General features: G+C 45.8%; 1 protein-coding gene across 1 annotated transcript; it reads right to left on the bottom strand.

Annotated features, from left to right (window-relative positions):
* Positions 1–85: 85 nt before the first annotated feature.
* Positions 86–24,687, bottom strand: mboat2b (membrane bound O-acyltransferase domain containing 2b). The gene is made up of 13 exons (XM_062466951.1): positions 24,082–24,687; positions 10,867–11,012; positions 9,631–9,708; positions 6,958–7,053; positions 6,561–6,616; positions 4,971–5,025; positions 4,576–4,759; positions 4,288–4,480; positions 3,439–3,542; positions 3,276–3,340; positions 2,722–2,854; positions 1,906–2,057; positions 86–1,535 (listed from the first exon to the last, which is right to left on the bottom strand). Exons 1-13 carry the CDS (start codon positions 24,166–24,168, stop codon positions 1,364–1,366), a joined length of 1,521 nt encoding a protein of 506 aa, XP_062322935.1. The 5' UTR covers positions 24,169–24,687; the 3' UTR covers positions 86–1,363.
* Between the last annotated feature and the right edge of the window lie 94 nt (positions 24,688–24,781).

The following is a 24,781-nucleotide window of genomic DNA, read 5'->3' on the forward strand; positions in this document are numbered from 1 at the left end:
CACAGCAACACAATGTAGCCTATGGCGTAGCCTACACCTATATTCTCACAGTAGAAGAGCTGTATGGAAACACACAGACTATGTAAAGTTGAAAAAGATCCATCTTTTAATCACATCTTTTAATCACATAATATACAAAAACAAACCATCCACATCATCCACATGAACACGTAACAGGATTGGCAGAGGTCGATGATCATTCCTTATCTTTTCTTGAGGACTGCTGACACATGGAATGTGAATACTTTCAGCGCCTCCCTAAATTAAAATGTCATCTGACCATGAAGAAGCTGTTCGTATGATATCGTGCCTCTTTGTTGCTCAACCGGATTTCAGACCAACCTTTTTCACACTTGTCGACCACCAAACTACAAGTCCATTGGAATTACATAAATAACAAGAACACGAAATGAAAAATTGACCTCTACGTACGGGAATAGGCCTACAATAAAACTTCCCATGACAGCTCACACACTTTTCAAAAAGAGTAGGAGTTAGTCTTGTAAAGCAGCCAGAAAATGCCTGCAAAATGAGTTCAGGTGATGAGTTAAATTGTCATTGGCACTTTACTTTCGAACTTTCATAGATCTTTTCTGATCATTATTTTTTTAGAATGTGATTGTGTCAAACCCATTATATGATAACAACACAATGGCAGTCAAAGAATACATAAGTGGCATTGAAGTGATTCTATTACATCACACAGAGAGAGAAAAAACAGTCTGTAATAAGTCCCTGTGGAAAATGACAGTCCTACTTGATAACAGCTAAAAGAAAACCTTATTTGAGGACACTGGCATCTTGTTCTTTGCTTTTACATCCATCCATTCATCCATTCATCCAACCATGTGTGCCTGGTTGAAGAGAAAGACTAAAAACACACTAATACTTTCAGTTCTGACGCCACAAGCTTAATACTCTCGTCATCTCTCTCCTGATCCTAAAGTGAAGCTCACTCAGCTGCAGTGAGAAAACAGCCTGGAACAGTTTCCCTGTGGCATGAGGATACACAGAAGCTGAAAAAACTGGTAGAACAAAGGGTATAAGGCAAGTTTGCATACTTCCATATACAGTACAATACTGGCATTTCAATCAGACACATCCTAGCTCGGCAGGCCATGACACAGTAGGGTTGTGTTCTGTCAGCCTCCTTCCACGGTCCATGCTGCTCAGTGTCAGTGCCATTAGACTGAATGAGAGTCCCACTGCTAAAACACTGACAAAGGACAGTTCCTTTGCCATCATTTGGTTCTTCTCCTTTGCCCCATCTCTCTCCCTCTCTCTCGTTCTTTATAAGTGGATGTAATACAGTGTTGGCCTCCCTGCCCTGCGCCAGTCTTTGTGGTGCGCAGGCCGGTCTAGCTCATGTGGTCTTGGTCTTCTGGATGTGGTTGCTGTCTGTGGGATCCATGTGACTGAGGACGGGGACCTGATGCAGGCTCTTCTGCTGCTCTTTCAGACGCAGGTGCCTGGGCTTGACTGGCAGGGCCACGGCCAGCAGCACACACCCGATGTGCATGCTGAAGTACCAGGACCTGGGGAAGGAAGGGAGCGGAGGGAGGGGGGGAGGGAAGGGAGGGGGACATTCAGAGTCTTGGACCACATAGCAAATTGTTGGCATTGTTCTTGCTTTTCTCTTTTATGCAGGTGGGATAAGTGCCTGTTTGTTAAGTGTTTATACAATGTATTTATTTAAGTAATTCGTTTTCTTTTCAACTGTACTTAAGCAAAAAATCCAAACATTTAAATACCATGGACTCATTTTATATCTTGAAAATCAAAAGAGATTTTGTTTCAAAGTCTTGTTTACCTCACAACAGGATCCATCTATAACAGTAACTATAACATGAACAGTAAACAACTGAGAGACAAGTGTGCAAATGTGGTCTCCATGTCATCACTCACTTGTAGAACTTAATGGATGTCCCCACGGAGAGCAGCACAAAAGGCACCACTGTGTAGCATATGGCTATCTGTGTAGCTGCCCACGTGATGACATCATACACCAGCTTGTGTGATGGCGACCCCAGGAAGTATGGCCTCACGTTGTGTCTCACCTACAAACCAACCAGACAAATCGGAAATTGGAAAAGGGTCAGTGACAGAACCACCACAGGAGTCTCCGCTTCCTTAAACTCTCTGAACTCTCTGAGATCACAGTCCTTCCTGCCTCCCCTTCCCTTTTCTAAGTCAAGTAATAAGTTCCCAAATGTGACTTTTCGGGTTGCTCATCCATAGTGCTGCCATGTCCCACAGTAAGCTACAGAGGAACTGAGGTGATGGTCCATTAGGCCCCGCCTGGCCCGGGATCCATCCATCTGTCTGGCTTGTTATCTGGATTGACTACCAGCATCTAATAAACAGGCTTCATTCAGCCTGGGCTCACTCCCAGTGTCTGAGAGGGAAAGTCTTAACTATGATGGATTCCCTGAAAATGACAGAGGCAAAATAACATCCCCAAAGACACATGAACCACAGATGCTTTGTCTTGTTTCTAATAGGAAAGGATGGGAGAGGATTCTCTTGCTATGACACTAACTATAGATTACCCCAGTCACTGACTTAAAGGGAAGTAATTTAGCTGAGTGGTGCAGTGCATCATGTTTAAACTGTTTCCATGTTTAATGCATCCAGAGGACATTATACAGGCAAGGTCAGAGACAAATACTTGTACAATGGAGATGAAGCTCATGCATGTGTGTGCTACGAGGCTCAGCTCACCGCACGTGCGGCCAGTGTGACCACAATTCCAGTGAGGAAGGTGAGGTAGTATCCTGGGTAGGCCCCGTGCCACATGGCTGACAGGATGAAGGTGGCCGCCGTGGGATTGTACGGGCAGCGCTCATAACAAACCCTGACGAGAAAAAACACAGTCACCCACAACAGCCCAGTTAAACCTCTCCCAGTACATCCAATCAATGGAAGGAACTTCTCTGAGAAATATCAATACCCTGACTAGTCTGTTTCATAATGTATTTCAGTACTGTGAGATTGAGGCGATCACTGACAGGTGGTCCAGAGAAGACCACTAGATGGCACCACTTTCACAAAGTGGCAGGACACATCTCCCACTGGTTCCTTAGTTGGGGCGTGTCCACAAATTTATATAGGACAGGCCATGCATTAAATAAGAATGGCGTCTAAAATGTAATTAAAAATGGATTTCAATAGTGACTGAGAGCGGCTTGGCTGTATGCTAGTGTTGATACAGTAAATGGCAGGTGATTCAAATAAAAACTAAAACTGTGATCGTGAAGCTTCCTTCGCCTGCTCACCTTTTAAGCCAGTGAGCTGTCTGTATATTCCAATTGTCAAGAAACACCTTGAAGCTGGTGGCAAACTGAAATACAAAGACAACAAATAACCTCAATATTGTGTCTGTCATTGATCAAGGAAGTATAGAGAGGGAAATCCATCCAAACGATGAGAGAATAGAACCTCTATGTCCGTGATCCTGAGGTTGGAGATGAGGTCCCAGCGTGGAGAGCCATCCCTGTTGTAGCCGTTGAAGCCGAACCCTGCTGCATTGTTGATGGCGTCCGCTGTGAGAAACCAAAACACGGGTGAACCACTGGCAGGCCTGTGTATCGGCGTCATCTCACTTCTTCTCAAATCAATCCGTTACCAACGACGACACTGCTCTCAACAGCACTAATGAATTGAATGAAGGATGGCGACATTAATAGCATAATCATTAAAAGGTGATTACGCTGACTATTGAGTCGTTGTATTAGTCAAGGACACTAGGAGTAGGAGCACGTTAATCACTCCCCATAGCAACCGGCCCTTTGCCATTCTTCCTCTGGGAACCTGCAGAAGGTGGTGTTGCTACAGGACAATGAGGCCGACCACACTGCATTTGGGACAGTAAAAGCTGAGTCGCACCTCCAGCCTTTCCTTATCACCACACACAACACTGACGCACACAGGGCTGCAGGTATACATTGATTAATTCATGGGTTCTGTGGTCTATTGTATACTGGGTACTCTGGGTAAAGGGCCAGAAAAACAAAATAAGGTTTTCTCTTTGAAGAGCCTAGCTTGCTTTCTCCGTTCGATACCAGCACTGGCTCAACGAAGCAACACACGTTGCTCGAGGTAAAAATAAATATCTTCTGGGAATCCTCGCGAAACAAGAATGCTTCTTTCACGCTACGCCTGAAAGAGTGTTTTTCAGGGTCAATCGATGGTAATTCAACACAGAGATTATGCTAACATTGCTTCGGCACGGCCTTCTGAGGGGTTAACTGTCTGTAGAAGAGAGAAATAGAGAGAGTGAGCACCCACCCAGTGTCCATACAAAGTAGTACTTGGGCCTGGTGGTCAGCATGGACAGATACAGATAGACCGCTTGAGCGTAGAAGGGTGTGTTGGCGATGAAGTCGTCGTCAATGTTCCGTTCCACGGGGAACACTTTACAGACAGAGAGGAACACCATGAGGGAGAGAAGGCAGGTGGCCAGCTTGCGGACAACTTCCGTCTGGGGAGACAAAAAGGATCCCTCTATTAAGGCTGTTTAAGGGCTGACATGAATAACCCTGAGAGGTGGCGGTGCGACATGGGGGCGTCCCTTACGTTGGGAGATGGGTCACTCTGTTTGTGCGTCCCATTGGCCTTCCCATTAGTTTCCTTGTCCCTATGGCGACAGGGAGTGCCCTCGATGAAGGCGATGTAGTCGTTGTAGGAGCAGGTGGGGCCTGCCAGGATGCCCATGAAGTTACAGTTGTAGCTGAAGTACTCCAACAAACTGGGCATCCGCCTGGGGGACAGAGTTGCAGAAACAGAGATTGAGCACCATGACACCACAGCCATAGTTCTACCAACTGTGGCACAGAGAGAAAGAGAGAGAGAGAGAGATACTTTACAAACACATTGAAAATGGCTACGTTTAAGTCTGTATGTAATGTAAAAAAGTTAGTTTTGGCACCAAACTAAACATTTGTAACTGACAACATGCCTTGAAACCATACCTTATAGCCAAAAACTTCTGGCCCGGAGTCAGCTGTTCTTCTTTACGAGCCATGCCTTGTGGAGAAGGTAAGAGAATAGTATAAACAGGTAGTATAAACACCAGGAACATTGGTGTTTGAACTTCATCCAAAGGCACTGATGTGCTTTGCAGTGCTTGCTTATCAAACCTCTGTTCGCCATAGGGTATTTAATAACATTTTGTAATTTTTTGTAAAAGGTACAAATTAAACAATACAGTACCCCCTATAGCCATGGGCATTGTAATCTCCATGCCAACATACAGTCAGACCTTTCCATTAAAGAAACAATGCATAATTCTCCAGGGCTTTCAAAGAACATCTTTTTATTACATCAAGCTCAGTTGAGGAGACCACTTCCAGTCCACAGCTTTAGTGGGAGAGAGTCCTCCCAGTGGCACTTCCATAAGACCTCAAGGGCACTCTGCAGGGCCACACTGATGTATGGGCTCATTAAGATGCTGCAAATTGACTTCCGGAAAGTTCTGCCCGTTGTCTCACGAACACTTACTCCCGTCGTGACGGTCCGTCTTGTTGTGCACTCTCGCTGCAGAGGAGTGGACGGAGGAAGCGGCCCGAATAATTCTGTGTTGTTTATTGCAGCCATTATGCTGATAACAAGATTAGCCGGCTAATCAGCTCACATTACAGTTAATGCCTGGTGTGGAGACAGCCAGCAGCAACACTCTCTCGCCTCCAACTGACTCTAACGACTCAGTAACTTGTACAACAGGACACTGTACATCTCACAGACATTGACTACCCTACAAAGCCATAGGAAACAATGGAAGTTACATGATATAGCACTGTAGGCCTTTACATAGATATAAACCAATGAAAAAGTTGACATTTTTTGCCAACAATCTTAATTAATTCAAGGGGTGTGTATTCTTCTGATGTAAACGAGTGTTCCCTTGCTGAGTCTGGAACTGTAGGGCAGCCACGAAGACATACACTACCCAAGTTGCACACTCACATATAGAGATAAAAAGAGAGCATAGTTGTCTGTGTGCTAGTTATAGTACAGACTGTCAACTCTATCAGGATGTCATGTGCATTAGGGAGTTGAGTACCGAGTTCTGGGCTAATGTGCCAGTTTAAGAAGTTAAGAGAGAAAGAGTGAGAGAAAGAGAGAGAGAGGGCGTGAGAGAGAGAGAGAGAGAGAGAGAGAGAGAGAGAGAGAGAGAGAGAGAGAGAGAGAGAGAGAAAGAGAGGGAGAGAGGGATAGATAGAGAGAGAGAGACAGGAGGCACAGGGAACAAAGAGAGATGAAGACCTGCAGCCAGGAGCCACGTATGACAGGGGTCATCCCTCACTCTCCAGAACCAGTCGGCCACTCTTATTTCATTCCTCTCATCATCAATCTTCCATTTCTTTAATTAGTTTCAGTGGCCTTTTGTCAACTCACTATACACACCTGTGCTCCCCATTCTGAGAGGATGAAGACTACAAGGTAACCTTTTTCCATTCCTCTAGGTCTAATTAAAAACTTCTACTTCTGACTGTGCTCCTGGCTCTACTCTTTCCTCAGAACATGTATTATTCCATAACAAATGTACACACAATACTTACCATCGTGGATTTCAAATGCCAGACTGGTGATTTTCTGTGTTATGACCATCATAGGCCTAGAAGCGAGAGAAAGCAATAGAATGAAAAAGAAAGAGAAAGGTGAGGAGAAAATTAGTGTCTATTTCATCAGGTAATAGCAACAACAACAAAAATCAGTCTGAAACACTAAACGTTCAATCGCTCAAAAATAGAGAGAGGGAGAAAGGAAGAGAGACCAAAAAAAATCAAGAAATGGAAAAGTCAGAAAGTGGACAAAGAGGGAGAGATATGGGAGAGAGATGAGACAGAAAGGGAGGGATGGGCGAGTGAGCAAACGACAAAGAGAGAGAGGAATGTTAAGGAAGAAGACACACGAGGAAGATGAGTGAAGGAGAGAGGAAGAGAGAGGCAGTCTTACCCTGTGAAGTCGGCTGAGTACATGCCGTAGTCAAACACATACACACGCGTGATCTGGCAGAAACTCAGATACCCCAGAGCCACCACAAGGCAGTATCTAGAGTGGGAGAGAGGCACATCATTACTCTCTCTATGCATCAGTTACTCGCTCTATCAGTGCCACTGCAGCATCTTAATTCACACCTTCAGTGAATGTCAAAATGCCACAGCATAAACAAATACAGGTCAGGGTACAGCGGTCACGACCAGAACGCCAGGGTGATGGCTTTAGTGGGTCGTAGTTTAGTACGAATGAAAGAGCATTGGTGTGTGACCACTACGCAACAATGCTTGTGCAGTGATCCAGAGGGAGGGAGGTAGCAGGGATCTTCTCCATGACCATCTGAGCAGGAGTTATTTACGGAGCACTACTGCTGACCAATCATGGTCATTAACGTGAGGGGAGAAAACAACAACTCTGGAGCAATAAACACTGTCACACACACACCTAATGTATACACGCACACGCACACACACACATTATACACATGAGATATGGAATACACACGCACACACACACAGACTAGCCTCTTGATAACTCTTTTTTTAGGTTTCCCCAGACTTGGCCAACTGAGTTAATCCATAAAGCAAGACTCTCTCTGGTCCAGATATTAGTGTCGAGTTCAACAACACATCATCAAGTCAGTAAGACTTTCATGCCATATTTTTCTTGACGAAAGAAAAACAAATAGAGAGACAGAGCGAGGTCTCCATGGAGACAGGGCTATTGAGAGGTTCCATCACAGAGGTATGCAGATCAGCTCGAGCCTCTGCCAGCACACACCTGCTGTCTCATTATTGAGCAGTGCGGGGGCCACGTGTTCGCTAGCTTAGCTTTTGGCACGGCCCTGGTATATATCTCTTTCTCTTTCCGTCTTTCTTTAACAGGAATGTGACCTCACAGCAGCCACACAGTGGCCTTCGTCGAACTGATGGGTTCGCATCACAAAGTGGAGGGAGAGCTGCATTCTGTTGCCTACAAAGAAGACAATCCTAACTCCTGCAGCTGTATAGCTCAGCACTGCGCGTGAACGGTCAGACAAGGCCTGTCGTGTTGGAGCCCACTGCACGTCTTCGCTCTCTGCTGAGGATGCATGTGTGGCCACGTTCACTGCACACTTTCAGTTCCATGCAGAGGGTCGGAAGATACCGAGGAGGGCCTACCCAGCTACAAAAGGCTCTTTTACCTGACAGAAGTGTGTGTGAATGTCACAGCCCATGCAACAAAAAACCATAACCACACAGACGTGTGACACACAAGTCTGCTCTCCTGGGGGCTGAGGGTATGATCCCTGGAAAGAACCAAAGCAAAAGAGAATCGTACAGTCACACAGCTGTTCCCTGTGCATGCTTTTGGTTTTAAGTTCAATATTGTGTCAGAGGGTAACTGAGGGCAGGGAAAATAGCCCATTGAAGGGGTGGCGGGGGGAGGAGGCGCCAAAGGAAACGGTAACATCAATTAAGCAAATGAAATACATGAAGAGTTAAATGAGTCACTGCTTGGCTTCCAGGTGGAGCCTCAGCCTCAACTAGTTTGCTAACCCCCGCAGAGGTGACCCCATCTGGGCTTAGATGATGAGGGACCCATCTGGGGCTGGAGCCGGAGGCTATCAAGCCCAAATTCAGCCTGGAGGTGTCCCAGAGAGCCAAATGAGACACAGGGGACACATGAGACCCCCCCAAAAAAGGAAAGCAATAATTGGAAGATTTCGTTAGAATGGAGATAATGATCATGAGGCAGGACAAAGATGACTGCCAGCAGAAGGTAGGCAACAGGATGCAGCCCTCCCTCCTCACCCCATCAGCATTATCACCGCGTCCAGCTCCCAAGGCCGCAATAGCAGGCGTACAGCCCAGGCTAGATGCCTGTTTGTTGGGATAGACCAAAACGGAGCTTATCACTTCATTTAGCTCTGAGCCAGCAGTCAGGAATGTCTCTGTTTTGTATTCCAGGTCTTGCTGTAAGCTGCCCGCAGTTAGCATGCCGCCACTCAGCACAGATAATGACAAAGTGCGGCCCACACTCCTGCAGCCTTCCACCCAAAGAGAAACTCATGATTAATCACACTTTTAGTGGTCCAATTACTTTATTACATTCCGGAGGAAAGAGAGGCAATTTGTTCGGATGACCTCGCAGCTTGCGGAGGGGATATAAATATGAAAAATAAAGCATGCTGCCGTCTGGGGGTCTCCAGGAGTGATTTCTGAGAGAAGGTGGAGGGGAAATGGAGTTCTGGGATTGCCGGTATAAGAAAGGAAACAGGGAAGTGTGATGGTTTCCCAGCTTTCCCCATACCTCTCTCCACCCCTCCTTTTCCTCTTCCCCCTTGACTCTCTTCCAGCAGCCTTAAGGGGAACTCATGGAGGCAGGCCAGAGGCTGGGGGCTGGAGGCCTGAGGCTGGGGGCCTGAGGCCTGAGGGCGATGGGGCTGCTCTTTATGCCTGCGCTGAGTTATAGCTTCCCTCTGGGGAGTTTTAACAGTATTGGTCGGCCAGCAGAGGCTGGAGGTGGTCCAGCATGACAGCCTCAGCAGCAGGTCTCCACATCACTCAGACCAGGCAAATTGCATCCACCTCATCATACTCCCTCATCCATGATCACCTATGCACCCCACACACACACACACACACTTACTTGTGCATATGTTCCACTCCAGTCAGGATCATAATACCGTAAGTGAGTCCACTCTGGACCAGGAAATGCAGGGCATACCTGCAAGACAGGAGAGACGACAGGTGGGTGTAATCAGTACCAGGAATCTGCATTCGACCTTCAACGATCAACCTTGAGCAGAGATGGACGGATGTCTCTCTCTCTCTCTCTCTGTAGTGACTCACAGAACTCCTCTGTGTTCATTTCCTCACTGTTAATGTTCCTGGTCTTTACAGTACGTGTGTGTGTGTGCTGAATTTGTGGCTCGTGTGCACAGTTTGACTTTCATAAAAATGGAACACAAACGCATCTTGATTGATAAGACCATGCAAACACACAAACACTACACCATACCTTGGCAGACAACAACCAACCAGTCTGTTGATGTGCCTGCTGGGGTTTAATTGGGTCTAAAGTTACAGAGGCAGCTGACGGCCCTGGCATCTCTCATTAGAACGGGCTCAATCCATCGAACTGTTTGTCGTTTTAAAGCAAATCTGTTAATGAGCTAAATCTTTTTAGTGCTGATAAACATTGATTTGGCCCTGGGAGAAGATAGACTGCCATACCAGCCTCATGATACAGTACATCTATCAGCTTACAAATATCACAAATATTGGCATGTGCTCCCTTGATACCCCTGAATCTAGTTGGGGGGGGGGGGGGGGATCACTTTGCATTTTCCTATTATTAAATTGATTCCAAAATAATGTCAAAAACGTTCCAGGGGGCTTGCCTGCACGTGTGTGTGTGTGTGTGTGTGCACGTGCGTTTGTCCTTCAAAGCCTCTTTATGAGGTGGAGTATGTTGACACAGGGGAGCCCGTCTAAACAGAAGAGCACATGTGTCCTCAGGCTTCTCTTCCTCCATCAACAGGCCCCATCAACACAGCAGCAGGGAGTCACAAAGACACAATTACTGAATGTCCTTTGTCACAAGGCCAAAGATGGTATCAAAGCACACACTCACACACACACACAAAACTAAAACAAAGCAAAGCGGCTGTGTGGTTGTAGCTGTTGTAACAACCTCCAGGTCTAAGGTTTCACACTACAAATCTCTAATGCTCCGAAACAACTGTCGGGACAGCAAATGACACAGTCCCCCGTTTCAGAGAAACGCCGCGGCGGTATCGGTTTCCTGCTTATTGACCCGTTGGGCCAACTCTGCCAGGAGCGCAGAACCTGAGCTCCGCTGTGGCGCTGGGACGGGACTCACCAGCCGAAGCAGAACAGGGCAAAGTAGAAGCCAAGTAACGTGGCCACCACATGCCGGACGAATGGGCTGGTCTTGCTGGGGTGGAGATAGAGGCGGAACCAGAAGGCTGTGAGCAGGGCAAAGAGCTGGCACACCACGAAGTTCACCTGGGACGAGAGAACGAGGGAGAAAAGGGGGATGAGAGGGGGAGGAAGAGAGGGGGAGGGGGAGGGAAAAGGCACAGAAGGGAGAACGAAAAAGAGGATGAAGAGCAAGAGGAAAGAACAAAAACAAAATGCTGTTATTTAACGCAGTAGGAAGGAAACTGAAACTCCAGACATCCCCATCTTAGCCTAGTGGGGCAGTCTCCTCTGCATCATGAGCTCTCGAGCTGAGAGTTTAGGATTTTCTTTGATGCCACGGGCGAGATCACATGATGTAACAGGGAAGTGAACAACGATGACTGAGAAACAACAAGCTGCTCAGCAGCTCCAATACAAAGTATAGACATGGACATCTTGGACATCTTGACACTGGGCTGAGGGGCCTCTTAGACACACACACAAACACACTCACACACAGATCCAAAGCACAGGCACAGAAACACTTTCGAACACAAACACGTACAGGCAAACATACAGACTTGTACAGTCTGCGTGTATGACTTGTTTTGAACAATGATGACTATGAATACACCAAAGGGGACCCCCCCCCCCCTTTCTCTCTCTCCCTCTCTCTGGTCAAAGATCAATCGTTCTGGGAACAGGTCCAACATGAGGTCAGAAGCTCCACCTCCTGTCCAGGCTCATCATGCCCCCTCCCCCTGACGTCCAGTATCCCTCATGGGCAGCTTGTCCACCCGCCGAGCCCTGGGCCACACAAAGAAGCTGCAGATTCTGAAAGGACACCAAATGCATCTGTCAAACTGCACTTCTCCTAAATGGCTGAAGCTAGGAAGGCATTATTGGAGATTGTTGGCAGTCTGTTGCCAGGTGGATGGGTCAACTGCCTCGCAGGATGTGGACTGGCCCTGGTATCCCCCACAAGTGATTACTCCACAAGACGTACAGTTGGCTTGCTGTTATTTAATTCCCAACACCAGAGACGCAGAGCCAAAATCAGACTTGAGCTAGGCTACTAGTCTGGAGAGCCCAGTGGAAGATATTCAGGAGGCTAGATGGACAGGTCCTCGGGTTGAAATCATCGTCACCTTACGTTTATTCCATCACGGAACACAAAAATTATTTAAAGAAAGAAAATGTTCATACCTCGCGAATGGGGTTTAGTCAACCAAGAGACTTTTGAGCAAGGCTCATGCTTGGCTTCACAGATCAGGGCATTAGTCTAGTTCTGTTCCAGCCTCTGTTGATGCCTCTCTCTGTCTTTACAGTCCTCTCTAACTCACCCACAGTCCTCTCCACCTCATTTGTTTGTTTCCACAGTAGCTGTGTGATCGGAGGGTGTGGAGGTGCCTTTCAGGCGGATGGGGAGATACGCCTCACCGGTCTGACGTGAGAGGATCTGGGCCATGGCACCGGTCTGACGTGAGAGGATCTGGGCCATGGCACCGGGCTGACGTGAGAGGATCTGGGCCATGGCAAGACCACAAAACCATCACTCAAGCACACTGACTGTGCTTTTACAGAATGCCTTCACAAATCCCCCTCACCTCCACTGAGATGGAAGAGGGAGACGTGGTCTTGAAATCTACTGTTCTAAATCCTATACGTACTACTGTCCAAAACATGCAGTATTAATAGTGTATTTGCAGTGTCTCTATACAGACCTTATGAGAACATTATTCTTCTATTTTTGAATAGGCCTACAGTAAACTAGTTTGGTTCTAAGTAAATACACACCCAGTGCCGAGCAACAGACAAGGTTTGGAGCTAAAATAACAACTATTTATAACTAAGACAGAGACCGAGAGAGTGGCACTTTTACAGGCCCCCCTCCATTAGACACCCACTGGCCCTGTGGCCCACTGGCCCAGTGACGTTAAACTCAGCCTCCTCAGAGAGAGAGAGACAGAGAGAGAGACTGTACAAAAGGGAGAGAGACACAGCATCTATGCATAACCCATTTCAGAGCATGTCTGACAAGTCCCCTCGCTCAGCTTGTCACATGACTTTAAAGTCTTCATGTGAACTCTTACTCGTTATGACATTTGATGTGAATTGGTATTTTCTTAATTGCATAGCTGCTTTAGAGAGTTTTACACTAGATATGTCTGTATGTTGACAAAGCCTTATTAAATGTTCTCTAACATGCATTATGCCAACTGTGTAAAACTAGCTCCATGTTAAGGTCACAGTCAGTCAGTATACTGAAGCTTGTGTGTAATGTCCAAAAGTTGTAGAGCACACATTACATTACAGAGTACACATATTAACAAATTCATATTTAATTTATTTATATCGGTTATCGTCAATATACCGGTATATCGCGACACCCGCAATATATACTTCACACGCAATATATCACCACGCTTCACCATAACATGGAGAAACACAGACAATCAGACTCTCCATTTACGTCTCACTTCTCCGACTCCAACCTTAGATACATCTAGTCAGATCAGATACACTGATCCCTCTACCACACACCCGGCCAGGAAAGGTGCACCAGATGTTCTTCTGGCACTTCGCAGTAAAGATAGAAACACCTTCCTGTATTGCTGTCTGGAGTTAGTGCCTAATCAATACGGACATCTACAAAAGTAACAGAATACCTCATTATGTCCAAACAGTTCTCAGTACAATCACAGGCATGACTGAACCCAGTCCCAATGCTAGCCTGTTTCTTTCTAACTGTTTTTCTGAAAAGGTGCCAAGTAGGCGACACCACAGACGAGGCATCCCAGAGGGACAGGTGACACACAAAACCATGTCTGGGCCCTCTGCTGTCTGTACAGTGTGTAACCCAAGCCCCCCTGCCGAGGCACAGCCTCCGTGAAAGCACTCAGGGAAAGGCTCAGGGAAGCCTTACATAACCACTCACACATGCAGAACTCCCTACGTCTCACTACAACAGACAACATTCTTCCCAAAACACGTCCATACAGGCCTGCAGTTAGGACCTCAGACCAGAGCGCACTACCCTGAAGAGCGTGCTAGTCGCTAGCCAGCTAGCACAAATGCATTTGAATTAAACACAAGACGTTTACAGAGAACTGGCCGTAAATGTACTGACGGGATGTTTTAATGACGCTCTCCGATGTACGCCTATTTGTCTTTACACCGCCATTTTGGGAAAGGAAGAGGTGTGTCACACAGACACTTACAAACAGGGTCAGGTGATTGTCGGGGGAAGAAGTCACCATATTCAATTGACCCGTTGATTCTCCAGGCGTTTTTTTATGTAAGCAGCCATCTGCTGGCAAGCTGTGCACTTGGATGGAGCCGCACACTAAGTCTGCAGTAACAAGCCCAGGCAGTAGGACGGAAAGCCTACCGCACTAGACACACACACACAAGGCAGGTGTAACTGATGACTGAGGAGAGAGATGCACACGCACACACATTATGTTGATGTTCCTGTTTGTGGGTTTCTTCTCTTCCATTCTTAACCGTTTTATCAAGAAACAATGAACTGGGTTCCTTTCCTTGGTGGCCATCTTGAACTTGTTACAGTAAAGCGCAAAGTGAAGGCAGTGTTTAGCCAGACATCGAGAGTGAATAAGGAGCCATAAACAACATTCCCCTTTATACGTCATCCTCTTGCATAGCTGGCAAGGAGCATTCAAATGGCGTCCATTTTCTGAAGCCCTGCTAGGCCCTCCGACAGCAGGAAGAGAGACTTCGAAGCCTTATCTTCTAGATTCTGTTTGGACAGCTTGTGTTTAAGACAACACAGGCATACAACATGACAACGCTAAAAGCTACTGTGTGATGAAGGGGCTGGGCAGGGACAATAGCATGCTGTGCACTTTACTGTGGGAACACCTGTGATTCAGTAAACACAGGTCTCATGTCCTTTGCTCAACCTGCTGTGTGGGGGAGCAGTTGTAGACTTACCCGGCTGGGTTCTTAAAAGCTACAAGGATGCATAACAAGCCAAGCCTTTGACCACCACTGTGAACAAACTGTGTGAACACACACAAATGGGTGCCAGGCAGCACACACACACGCTCCAGCAAATAAACAACACCACCACTAATCCTACACTCAACCATACTTTTCACATTCATTATCATAGTGACACGACGCTTTGCGGCTTAAGAGCATCTCTCAGACCATATTAGATGAAGCCCTATTCTACAACACTACCTCACAAACACTGACTTTACACACCTTCTAGAAAAGGTTTTTTTTACTATGAAAAAAGGATCTCATTTATTTTAAATGGGCATTAAGGACCAGCCAATTCACATCACGACCGTGTCAGTTTAACTCCGCCATCATTTCCTCTGCGTGTTTGATGTTGGCGATGCTGTTCCCCTCCCACTCGAGGTTAAACAGTGGTCATTTGGCTTAAACTGGAAAATTAATGTAGGGTGTGAAGACAGAATGACCTTGCAGATGATAATTCACAGTCTATTGCATAAGCAAATAAGGAGGCAGCAAAAATAAAAAGTTCTATAAAAGGCATACAGACTTTCTAATACCATATATTTATCCAGATGCCAAACAGCCATTGAACTGCAGACAATGCCAGCAAGGGCATGGATGTTTTATGCCCCATTCATTTGTTTTTGCAATTAAATGCTTCAGCTTTCAAAATTCTAATCAAAGTGATCAATTGTTGTTCCCTGACCACTGAACACAGCTCGACCTGAATACCAAGTGGGTCGTGGAGGCTCTGACTCCTTAGGGGCCTCTCCTCCGGGAAGGCCTTGGCGTGGTCTCTGCAGAGCTGTGGGGCTGGCCTGTCCTGGCCTTGCCTGGCCCATACTGGCTGCCTGACAGCCTGGTCGATCCCTAGAAGCCTTTGGAGGTTTGCAGCTCTAAATACTGGGCCTTGGCTAAGCTGCTGGGAGGACAGTTGACAGTGGTATTGTTTGACTAGCCTGATTGCTCTCCCCCCTTTGTTGAATTCTCTCTCTTCTCTCGTTCTGTGGTTGGTTGTGTGTACTAGGACATCAATCAAGTCTCCTCTGAGGCTTTTCAGTCCTCAGGTCTGAGAGATGATACAAGCGAAGAAATACATTTTCCTTTTCATTAATTTTAGGAAGCTATTCAAGCAGCCTTTCTCGCTGTGTTTCTGACTTCAGAGCCAGGCCAACTCTCAACCGTTTGCACGTTTTCGGATGCACAGTCAGAGGACAGTGTGTGACTGAAAGTTATGAGGGAAGAACAGGCCTACTTAAATCTAATACTGCCCTAAATGAATCTACCTCTCATTAATATCTCATCTTGTCCACTGCTGAGGAGCACCCTGCCTCCTCGTGCCCCTCTCCCGTGCACCACGTCCAGACACTCAAGCTCAAAGTCCTCTTTAATTCATGCACTGTGATCTTGCTTGTTCCTGACGAGTGCAAGCGCTAGGTAGGCTAGGCTAACAGCACTGCGAATGCAGGCAGTGTCATGTGAAAGGAACCAGAGATGGGTTTTTTTCCAGTGCCAGCTGAACTCTGCTGGTTCGGATATATAATACGTGCAAACACTGGGTTGAGCCTAAATCTATCTGAGGACGCACTGGATGTGTGGGGGAATGTGCCAGCCTGTAGCCGCTGAGAGAGAACAGATTAATCAGATTTTCTGCTTGAGAGACCAAGGGGGCAGCTGTCTTTGAAGAGACTGGGAAAGAGAGGGCAGGAGAGAGAAAGAGAGGTACTGGACTGGAATCTTATTGATGGATGTTAAACACGTACCAAACAGCCAGCGACAAGGACATTCTGTGTGAGGAATGGTCAAGTTGAGAACAACTGCAAGGTTGGGAACCAAAACTAAGCCGTTCAGTCTTCCTGTTACCTGTACCAACGTGAGGAGTGTGAAATATACATTTGAATTGTTTGCAATACACTACAGCATGGGTATAAAACAAAGGGCTTATTAAAGATGCCCATACGTGAGCCTTCCTACATGTCAGCACCAAATGTGCAAAAAATACATCCACAATGTTACAGATGGTGGGTAAAAGATGAGGCATCACTGGGAGATGACAGAATGGGGAGAGCCATACATCACCACCCTACTCCCTCACTTCCTCCCCCACCCTGAGTTCCTCCTCAGTACACCCCCTCTCTCTGGTGTCATCTTACAGGGGTTCCAACCAGAAAATGGTCATGGTGGGGGTGGGTGGGGGGTGACTAGTACATTGATGTGATTGTCCTATGACATTCACATCAATCCCCATGTCTTCGCATGTCATAGAGAACTTCATTGAGTAGTTCTCCATGGTCACTGGGGAGAGAACTCTGACCATAGACTGAGGTGTGACCAGAAAGCAAAGGGATGGAATGAGAGGAAAGGAGGCCAAAATACAGACTCTCCTCAAGTGAGGAAGTAGCTCAAGGCTCACAGGCCCATACTGCTCGGGAACCTTGAGAAGCTTGTTGCTAGGAGACAGCCTGCCTTCTCAAAGCAGAGGTTGAGGGTTGAACGGCAACCATGTTTTAACAATCTTTACTCATCACTGTGGCTGCAGCGTGCTAACACCAATAGTCTATTCAACTGATGGCAAGTCCATTTCTCCACCAACTATAAACATGTGGGGCCTTCAACTGCAGATTGTCTAGGCCTACAATAACTACTCTTTACTCCAAAAAAAAAAGCCTAGTCATCTCACAATCAAATCAAATAAATTGCTGAATGAAAGTAATATCCATTTATGAGGAAAAAGCTGTTTGAAGTAGTAGTACTAGTAGTAGTTTATTTGTCGTTCAACCATGTAAAGTTAATACAATACAGATAGTGAATCTGATTGAATTCAGATAGTCACCAATGGCACAGACTATAAATGTTCACAGGTAGAATATGAGAACCACAAATAAATTTTAATACATTTGTGACAATTTATGCCAGAGGGAGAGCAACAGAGAAAATAGTGAGCCTCAAAAGCCCACATCAAATCAAAGGGGGGCTTAGCTGTATTTTCCTCTGTTCCATCCCTAACAATCTCCCTATCCAGGAGCCCTGATGTGAAAACACACACTGACACACAAATACACACCCAAGTGTGGGCACACACACCCACACACCTTTGCCATTCGACACCCCAACACATAAGGTCACAGTTTCAGTTCGGCAACTGATTACACTGCATTCTTCCCATTTCCTGTTTTTACAGACTCCATTTCCAATACCCGCCCCCCCCCTCCTCCTCCTCCTGCTCCACCGGGCAGGCAGAGTCCTTCATTAGAAAGAAACAAGCGGAGCTGGTTCATGAAGGAGGACGTGAGACATAGCGCGCCATTAGCAACGCGTCATTTTATGCGCAGGGCACTCCCTCCAATAGGGCGGGGTATATAAGGGGTTCCCGGCATATGCATCGCTAGTGCGACATAGACTTCAGTCTTCCTGCTGCCTCCGCCTCCCCGGCCTCCACCCTTGGTTCTGTTTTCTGTTTCCTGTTTCAGGGGGAATGCGTCGCCGCTCTCTGCTCGGAGGTCGAGACGGTGTCTCGTCGGATGCGGCAGGGAGCCGATGCGAGCAGAACCACAATCAAATCAAATCAAATGTACAATCGTGTTTGTATAGTGGGAAACAAAGTATTCGTAAAGTCATACTGAGTCCTCCTGCCTGAACCTGTCTATGCCCAGGTCTGCAGGAGGGTGAGCTGAAGGGGGCAGAGACAGCACAGTTCACATCAGACTAATGCAGGCTGAATGTTAGTTGACCAGCCAGGGTGGATCCAGCTAGCCATTCTTAACCCATTAATCCCCGGCTTGCCTGGGAAAACATCTGCCCTCCTCGTGCCAACAGAATTACCCAGCAGCAGCACAACAGTTGCACTCAAATGATTAAATCTGCTCATGAACACTAAGTGCTCTCTTAGTGAAATACATTAGACACTCCATTATTTATCTGGGGGGGTAAGGGCCGTCCTGGGCACGTATACACATCATATAGCAAGATTCTGTAGCTGCAGACAGATACCCACTTACCTAGAGTAATAGCATGTTAAAGCTGTGGCAGTTTGATTAGGAGCAATTCGGATGAGAGGGTGACATTAGAGATGGGTCGTCAAGATTGAAAGATATCGGTACCTCCGCTGTGCAAGTTTCTTAGCCCCATCCTCAAAACTGGCATAGCGTTTGACATAGATACTGGTTAGGCATTTGTCCAACTTCAAGTCAAACACCTGTTTATGTAAAACTTTCTTTAACCAATGCATATCAAATGATTATTCCAAACAATAAGACTGGAATGAGGGCAGGAGACGAGAGGGTTCTCAGGAGAAGGGGGGACGTTCGTTTGTGGAAACTTTCTCCAGACAGCCGTGCTATTAGGGACCCACCCAGCGGATGAGGTGACCGAGACTGGATGATAACAAGAATGAATCATTTCTGAAGGACGTTATCTGTTCAGAAACCCTGAAGGTGGCGTCACATGGCCATGGCCTCTTGAGGAGGCTGCACTGAGAAGACATGCAAGGGGCAATCCCACTGCCATAAATCCAACAATAAAACGGAATAACATTCTGGATGTTTTCTCTGTAGTGAGACTTATATATACCACCTTGACCCTAAAATGCATGAAAGATCAGCAATCAATATATTTGAATAAGTGAAGAGGATACTGTATTTAGTTGCATCTTGTTAGTCGTTAACATATCATATTATTGTTTTCATATAGCAGACACTTATCTAGGCTATAGCAATGTACAATTATTGCATAGTAAATTCATCAGATAATCAGGGACGAAGTGCACAGTTCTAACTGTATTACAGTGGGCAATGCCAGGAAAGTCTTAATTTTACAATACATCAACATAATCTCAAATACAATGTTATAATTTTGCAACATGGTTACTAAAGGGCTCCAAAGCCCAAGACATTGAGATGACTCAGAGACAGGAACTAACGGGAAATACCCATCATGTTCCTAAACTATTTCTGGCCTTCCTCCAGAAAAGAACAGCCCAAATACGGAAGGACAGAAGCATTTCGGATAAAACACTCAAGTTGAATCTAGACTCTAGCATATATACCTCACACAGCACTGAAAGAGGGATGACTTGAACCAAACTTAATGCAAAGTCAACTTAATCACCTGCTGTTCGTATTCACTGTCTATATTCTGGTACTATGAGTATTGTAAATCACCATTAGCCACGGGGAAAGATGCTGCCTGCAAGATCTCGTTTTCTCTCTACTGCTGGGTGAAAAATGCTGAGTAATGAGGTCAATGGCTGTCTCTAAAACACTCTCTACATCATAGAGACTCTCAACCCCAAGAGGTTTGTTAAATTAATTATCCCCACCACATAAAAGACTTCTCATAGCAGAAGCATACTGTGCTCCAGCACCCCATGATTTAGTTTCCTTTTTCTAATTGTTTCAAGATTCCCTGGTACAAGGATGTTCTAATATAAAAGGAAGATGTCCATTTCAGATTAACCTACATGTAAGTCATGGTCCTTCTTCTAGATTGTGTAGACTAACCATCGATCAGCAACTGAACTGTTTTCTCTTTTAGTATTCTTCCCTCTCAAACTCTTTAATAATGCCCCAAAAGGATCATGGTCTTTGTAGTCATTAAGCCAGGGACGCATGACACAGCTCTCTCTGGGGGAGATGTCCCTCCGAGGAACTAAGCCCAACCCCCCATTCTAGCAAATCCAATGGACACACCATCTGTCTACAATACTGTTAGAGAACTACAAGTCTCATGAGCACATAACTTCAACAAAACATCAGGAAAAAATTAGCTGACTGAGGTATTGAGAAAGTCATACAGCATACAACAAAGAATGATGTTCTATTGGGAGAGAGATTGGAATGTGAGGGCAAGTAAGAGCAGTCTTCCACAAATGCATTGTCAGCGTAATTAGCTACGTGTTTGGGCCTTAGGTTGGTTGGTTACAACTATGTTGTTAAGTAAAGGTCACTCACTGCGCCCGGTGACTCTAGCCAAATTCTTCACGTGTACATTCCTTCTTATAGAGCTGTTGGGTCGATGTCTCACAAGTACTGGATAGCAAGCCAAAAGCTAAAGCTAGCAATTCGACCATCTTAAAACCTATAGTAGGATGTAGAAAAAGAGACTGCCCAATAACGTAGTTCTTTCCATGGAAACTGAGTTTTCAAACCACAGCTGTGTGCCAAAGGCCAGCTGAAACAAAAAGAGATATGCCTACAGTATCCTCATTCCATTACTGCAGGAACACTGACAGGCACCAGTACAGCCTGTGTGTGTAGGAGTCTCACAGTCAACAATTATCACATATCAGTGTGTGGTGAGAGCACACAGTACCATGAGCCCAGAGGGGCTCATCTGGGATAGCGGCGGGGGTAAGGGAGGGCAGGGGGTCTGAGGACACAGACAGACAGAAGGCTGTGTGTCTTTACGACTGGCAGGCAGAAACGGTATTACGACTTAAACATTACAGGACTCCTCTTCCCCCGGCTCCAGGTTTGCACAGTAAGAGTTACAACTTCGGCTGCAGATACCCTGCTTCCCTCGGACATTAAATCAGCGTAGGCGACAGTGTGTGGCCTGGCTGAATTGAAGGAAGCAGACAGGCAGTCTGAACTCATTCTAACTTAGCCCACCTCTCGGCTGCAGACAGGACAGATTCTTCACTCAGAGAGTCATTTTTGATTTGTTATTCTTCCTGTGGTGGTTGGTTTCCACATTAATATCCCTACAGCATGTTGATGATCCTTATTAATGGAGCATGTTACAGAGAAGGGATAGGAACACAGTTTATCACTGGATCCCCATACATGACAACACATTTCTCACATTGCTGTGGAATTTCTCTGGCAAATATCACACTACGCCCCACCTCTCTCAAACCAAAGATGGGACAGATTGAGTCACTCACCACAGAAATATGAAGCTATGTCATACAAGGAACATAGCAATGCTAGCCCAGTGGGTGTTTAGGAAAACAGGGATATCGAAAGTCAAGACTTATACTAACAGTGTACAACCTCCACCACACTAAAGCAAGGCATGTACTGAATGACATCACATTTGCCACGAGGGGGCTGAGGGGATTGATAAGGCCTGTGAGAGAATCGGACAAACTTGCTACCCTTGCTAGGGGAGTCAGGTGGCTGAGCGGTTAGGGAAGCGGGCTAGTAATCAGAAGGTTACCAGTTCGATTCCCGGCCGTGCAAAATGACGTTGTGTCCTTGGGCAAGGCACTTCACCCTACTTGCCTCGGGGGAATGTCCCTGTACTTACTGTAAGTCGCTCAGGATAAGAGCGTCTGCTAAATGACTAAATGTAAATGTACCCTTGATGAAGACAAGAACAAAGACCTTACGTAAAGGGATGCCTGGGTAATGTAACATAACAAAGTTATGTCGATGAGGACGAAGTAATGAGAAGAGAAGCTGAATAAGGTCCATAGGGAGAACACATCAGCCTGGCCTCCTTGTTCTGATTTACACTGAAACCAGTGAGCCATAGGTCAGCTTGTATGCTATGGGAGACAAGCCACTCAGAATACAGTTGGCTTGAAACATGACCACTAGTTGAAATCTAGAGATGTGGCCCAAACGTAGCTGAGGGAGGTAACTGACCAAACAGAAGACAAAAAGGCCAAGAAACAATTTGTCACTCTGGAAGTAATTATTGTGAGAGGAGATTGCAGGCTTGAAGGCAAGCATGTAAAACTGATACTGGAAGGGTAGGCTACTGCAGACACCATCACTTGAACTATTGGAAGAGTCCTGCTGACAACTTAATTTCCACGAACATACACCCGATTCCTGTCCACATGTTGAGGTGTAAAGTGAAAGAGCCTCTCAGGCAACCAGGGGGTTGATGTTTCCTTCATTAATACTGCATGTGTTGTAAAAGGAGCATTTAATGGTAGCTAAAGCTGCAAGGTCTAGGTTGGGAGAGGGAGAAAAGGGTAAATGGAGAAAGACAACATAATCTCTATATACTTTCCTCTCCCTAAGCATTTGCAGTCATCTTTAAATAACACAGACAAGTGGGTCTGACTTAATTATCAACTGAGCTGTGAGTAGCGTGTTTAGTAGTTGATAAATAGGCTGCTCCGTTCGCTCAAGCACGCACAACAAAAACTGAGGAACACATGTTACATCACATCCGCTTCTTGAAACGGAAAATGTTGTATTCAAGCCAAAATGAGAAAAAGTCCGCTGAGTTTACAGATGGCTAGCAAAAATAAACAACTTTAGAAGAATTACAGACTTCCAGGCAGACAAACTGGTCAGACAATAGCTTCCATGCGCAAATTTATGACAAAAGAGCGCTCCAGGACCAGAAGATGCCGGCCGGATTTGAGATAGCCTACTTAACGAAAGAGCCCCAGTTTCTCACCTAGTTCATCACAGAGCTTCAGTCAAGATTGCTGGGGGGTTTATGTGTTACAAGTACAGTAACATTTGTGACAGAAAAAAACGGACAAGAACATGCCCTCAGTTGGCTATAGGAAACTTCAAAAATAACCCAGAACAATCCATGTTTGAACTTTAGGGCATCGTCTCTAGAGATCAATTTATGGGCACCCCATGTAAAGTGCCATGGTCTGATTATGTTACTCACCTCTGATAGAAAATAAACACAATACATTTTTCCAGTCAGTGCTGCCAGACCCTTTGTTGGACAATATAATTTGTTTGGGTGCATGTTCAGACACAGCCTAGGGTTTCTCTTCTAAACCATTGAGAAAAAGGGAAAGGTTTTTTATATTCTACGTAAAATATTTTGTTCCGCGCATGCTATAGCCTAGTCAACGTTGCATTACAATGACTGAGCAGTTGTCCACACTGAACCGTTAACAAGGAGGTTTGTAGAAATGCTGTAGCACATTCTGTTCAAATAAGCGACATAATTGGGGCTGGCGAAAATCCATGCTGATGTAATATTTCATTCAAATGTGCCATTCAGTCGCTTCCGTTGATTTCCTTTCATTTAGATTCCTTACAAAGCAGTTGTTTCTGTTTGTGAGAAAACAAGAACACCCGGTTGAATTGATGTTATATCAATTCAGTTACTCCTACGGCGAAAAAATACACATAGCCTTCCATCTCCGTTGTTTAACAGTGAAGAATCAGACCAATGTTGGTTTTCCTGGTGCGATTTTTGAAAATGCGACGAAATGCTACTTACTAATAATACCGTGTATGGTTATACAATATATAATTACCTGGTCCAGAGGGAGATTGATGATTTCACTAATGGGTTGCAGCAAACTGGACCCTGTACATGCCGGGGATATTGTTTCAGTAGCCATGATTCTGTCGGCGTTGAGAGAGTCCTGTGCTCTCTTTCCCCTCTGACAGTGGGTCCCCGATTCTCCCCGAATCTATCCTCATCCACCGCTGTAGCCGCTGTTTGCTGCTGGCCACTACTGGCAGCCGGTTGCGCTACAGCACCGTCTAGTTAGGCGCAAAATATCCTGATCAACCCCCATTTGGGCAAGGAGTGCGACACATCGCCGCTTCAGTTAGTGCTTGAGGTAGTGAACAAGGCCTATAACATTTAAGATGAAAACATTGTGGGAGCCTACAACTGCCACAAAATGTCAAGAGGAAATCAGTTATTCCTTGAAGAATTTTTTTTTTTTCACTCGTTCTTCCATGGTCTTCTTACTAAAAAGAATGAACAATAGAAACTACATGAGTTGGTGTTACATAAAAATCAAGCGCAAGCGTTCCTGCGCATGAGCTCCAATCCAATCGCCCAAACTGAGTGATACAGGCGCCCAGTAATCACTGCTTTGGTTTCCAGTGCTCTAGGTGGCAGCAAAGAAATATTGATCTCTAGTTAAGCTACACGTAATTTGAAGAATCTGCGAGAGAAAGTAGTGGGCCCGCCTTTCATAGATCCAGGGATAAGCTCATAGG

This window comes from Osmerus eperlanus, chromosome 8 (assembly GCF_963692335.1).
Source record: "Osmerus eperlanus chromosome 8, fOsmEpe2.1, whole genome shotgun sequence".
NCBI classification, from domain to species: Eukaryota; Metazoa; Chordata; class Actinopteri; order Osmeriformes; family Osmeridae; genus Osmerus; species Osmerus eperlanus.

Coding starts and splice junctions, on each gene's coding strand:
- mboat2b (XM_062466951.1), bottom strand. CDS start 24,168: ATGGCTACTGAAACAATATCCCCGGCATGTACAGGGTCCAGTTTGCTG. Junction 9,709..10,866: donor GCCCTGTTCTGCTTCGGCTG/GTGAGTCCCGTC, acceptor CCTGTCTTGCAG/GTATGCCCTGCATTTCCTGG. Junction 1,536..1,905: donor ACATCCATTAAGTTCTACAA/GTGAGTGATGAC, acceptor TTCCTTCCCCAG/GTCCTGGTACTTCAGCATGC.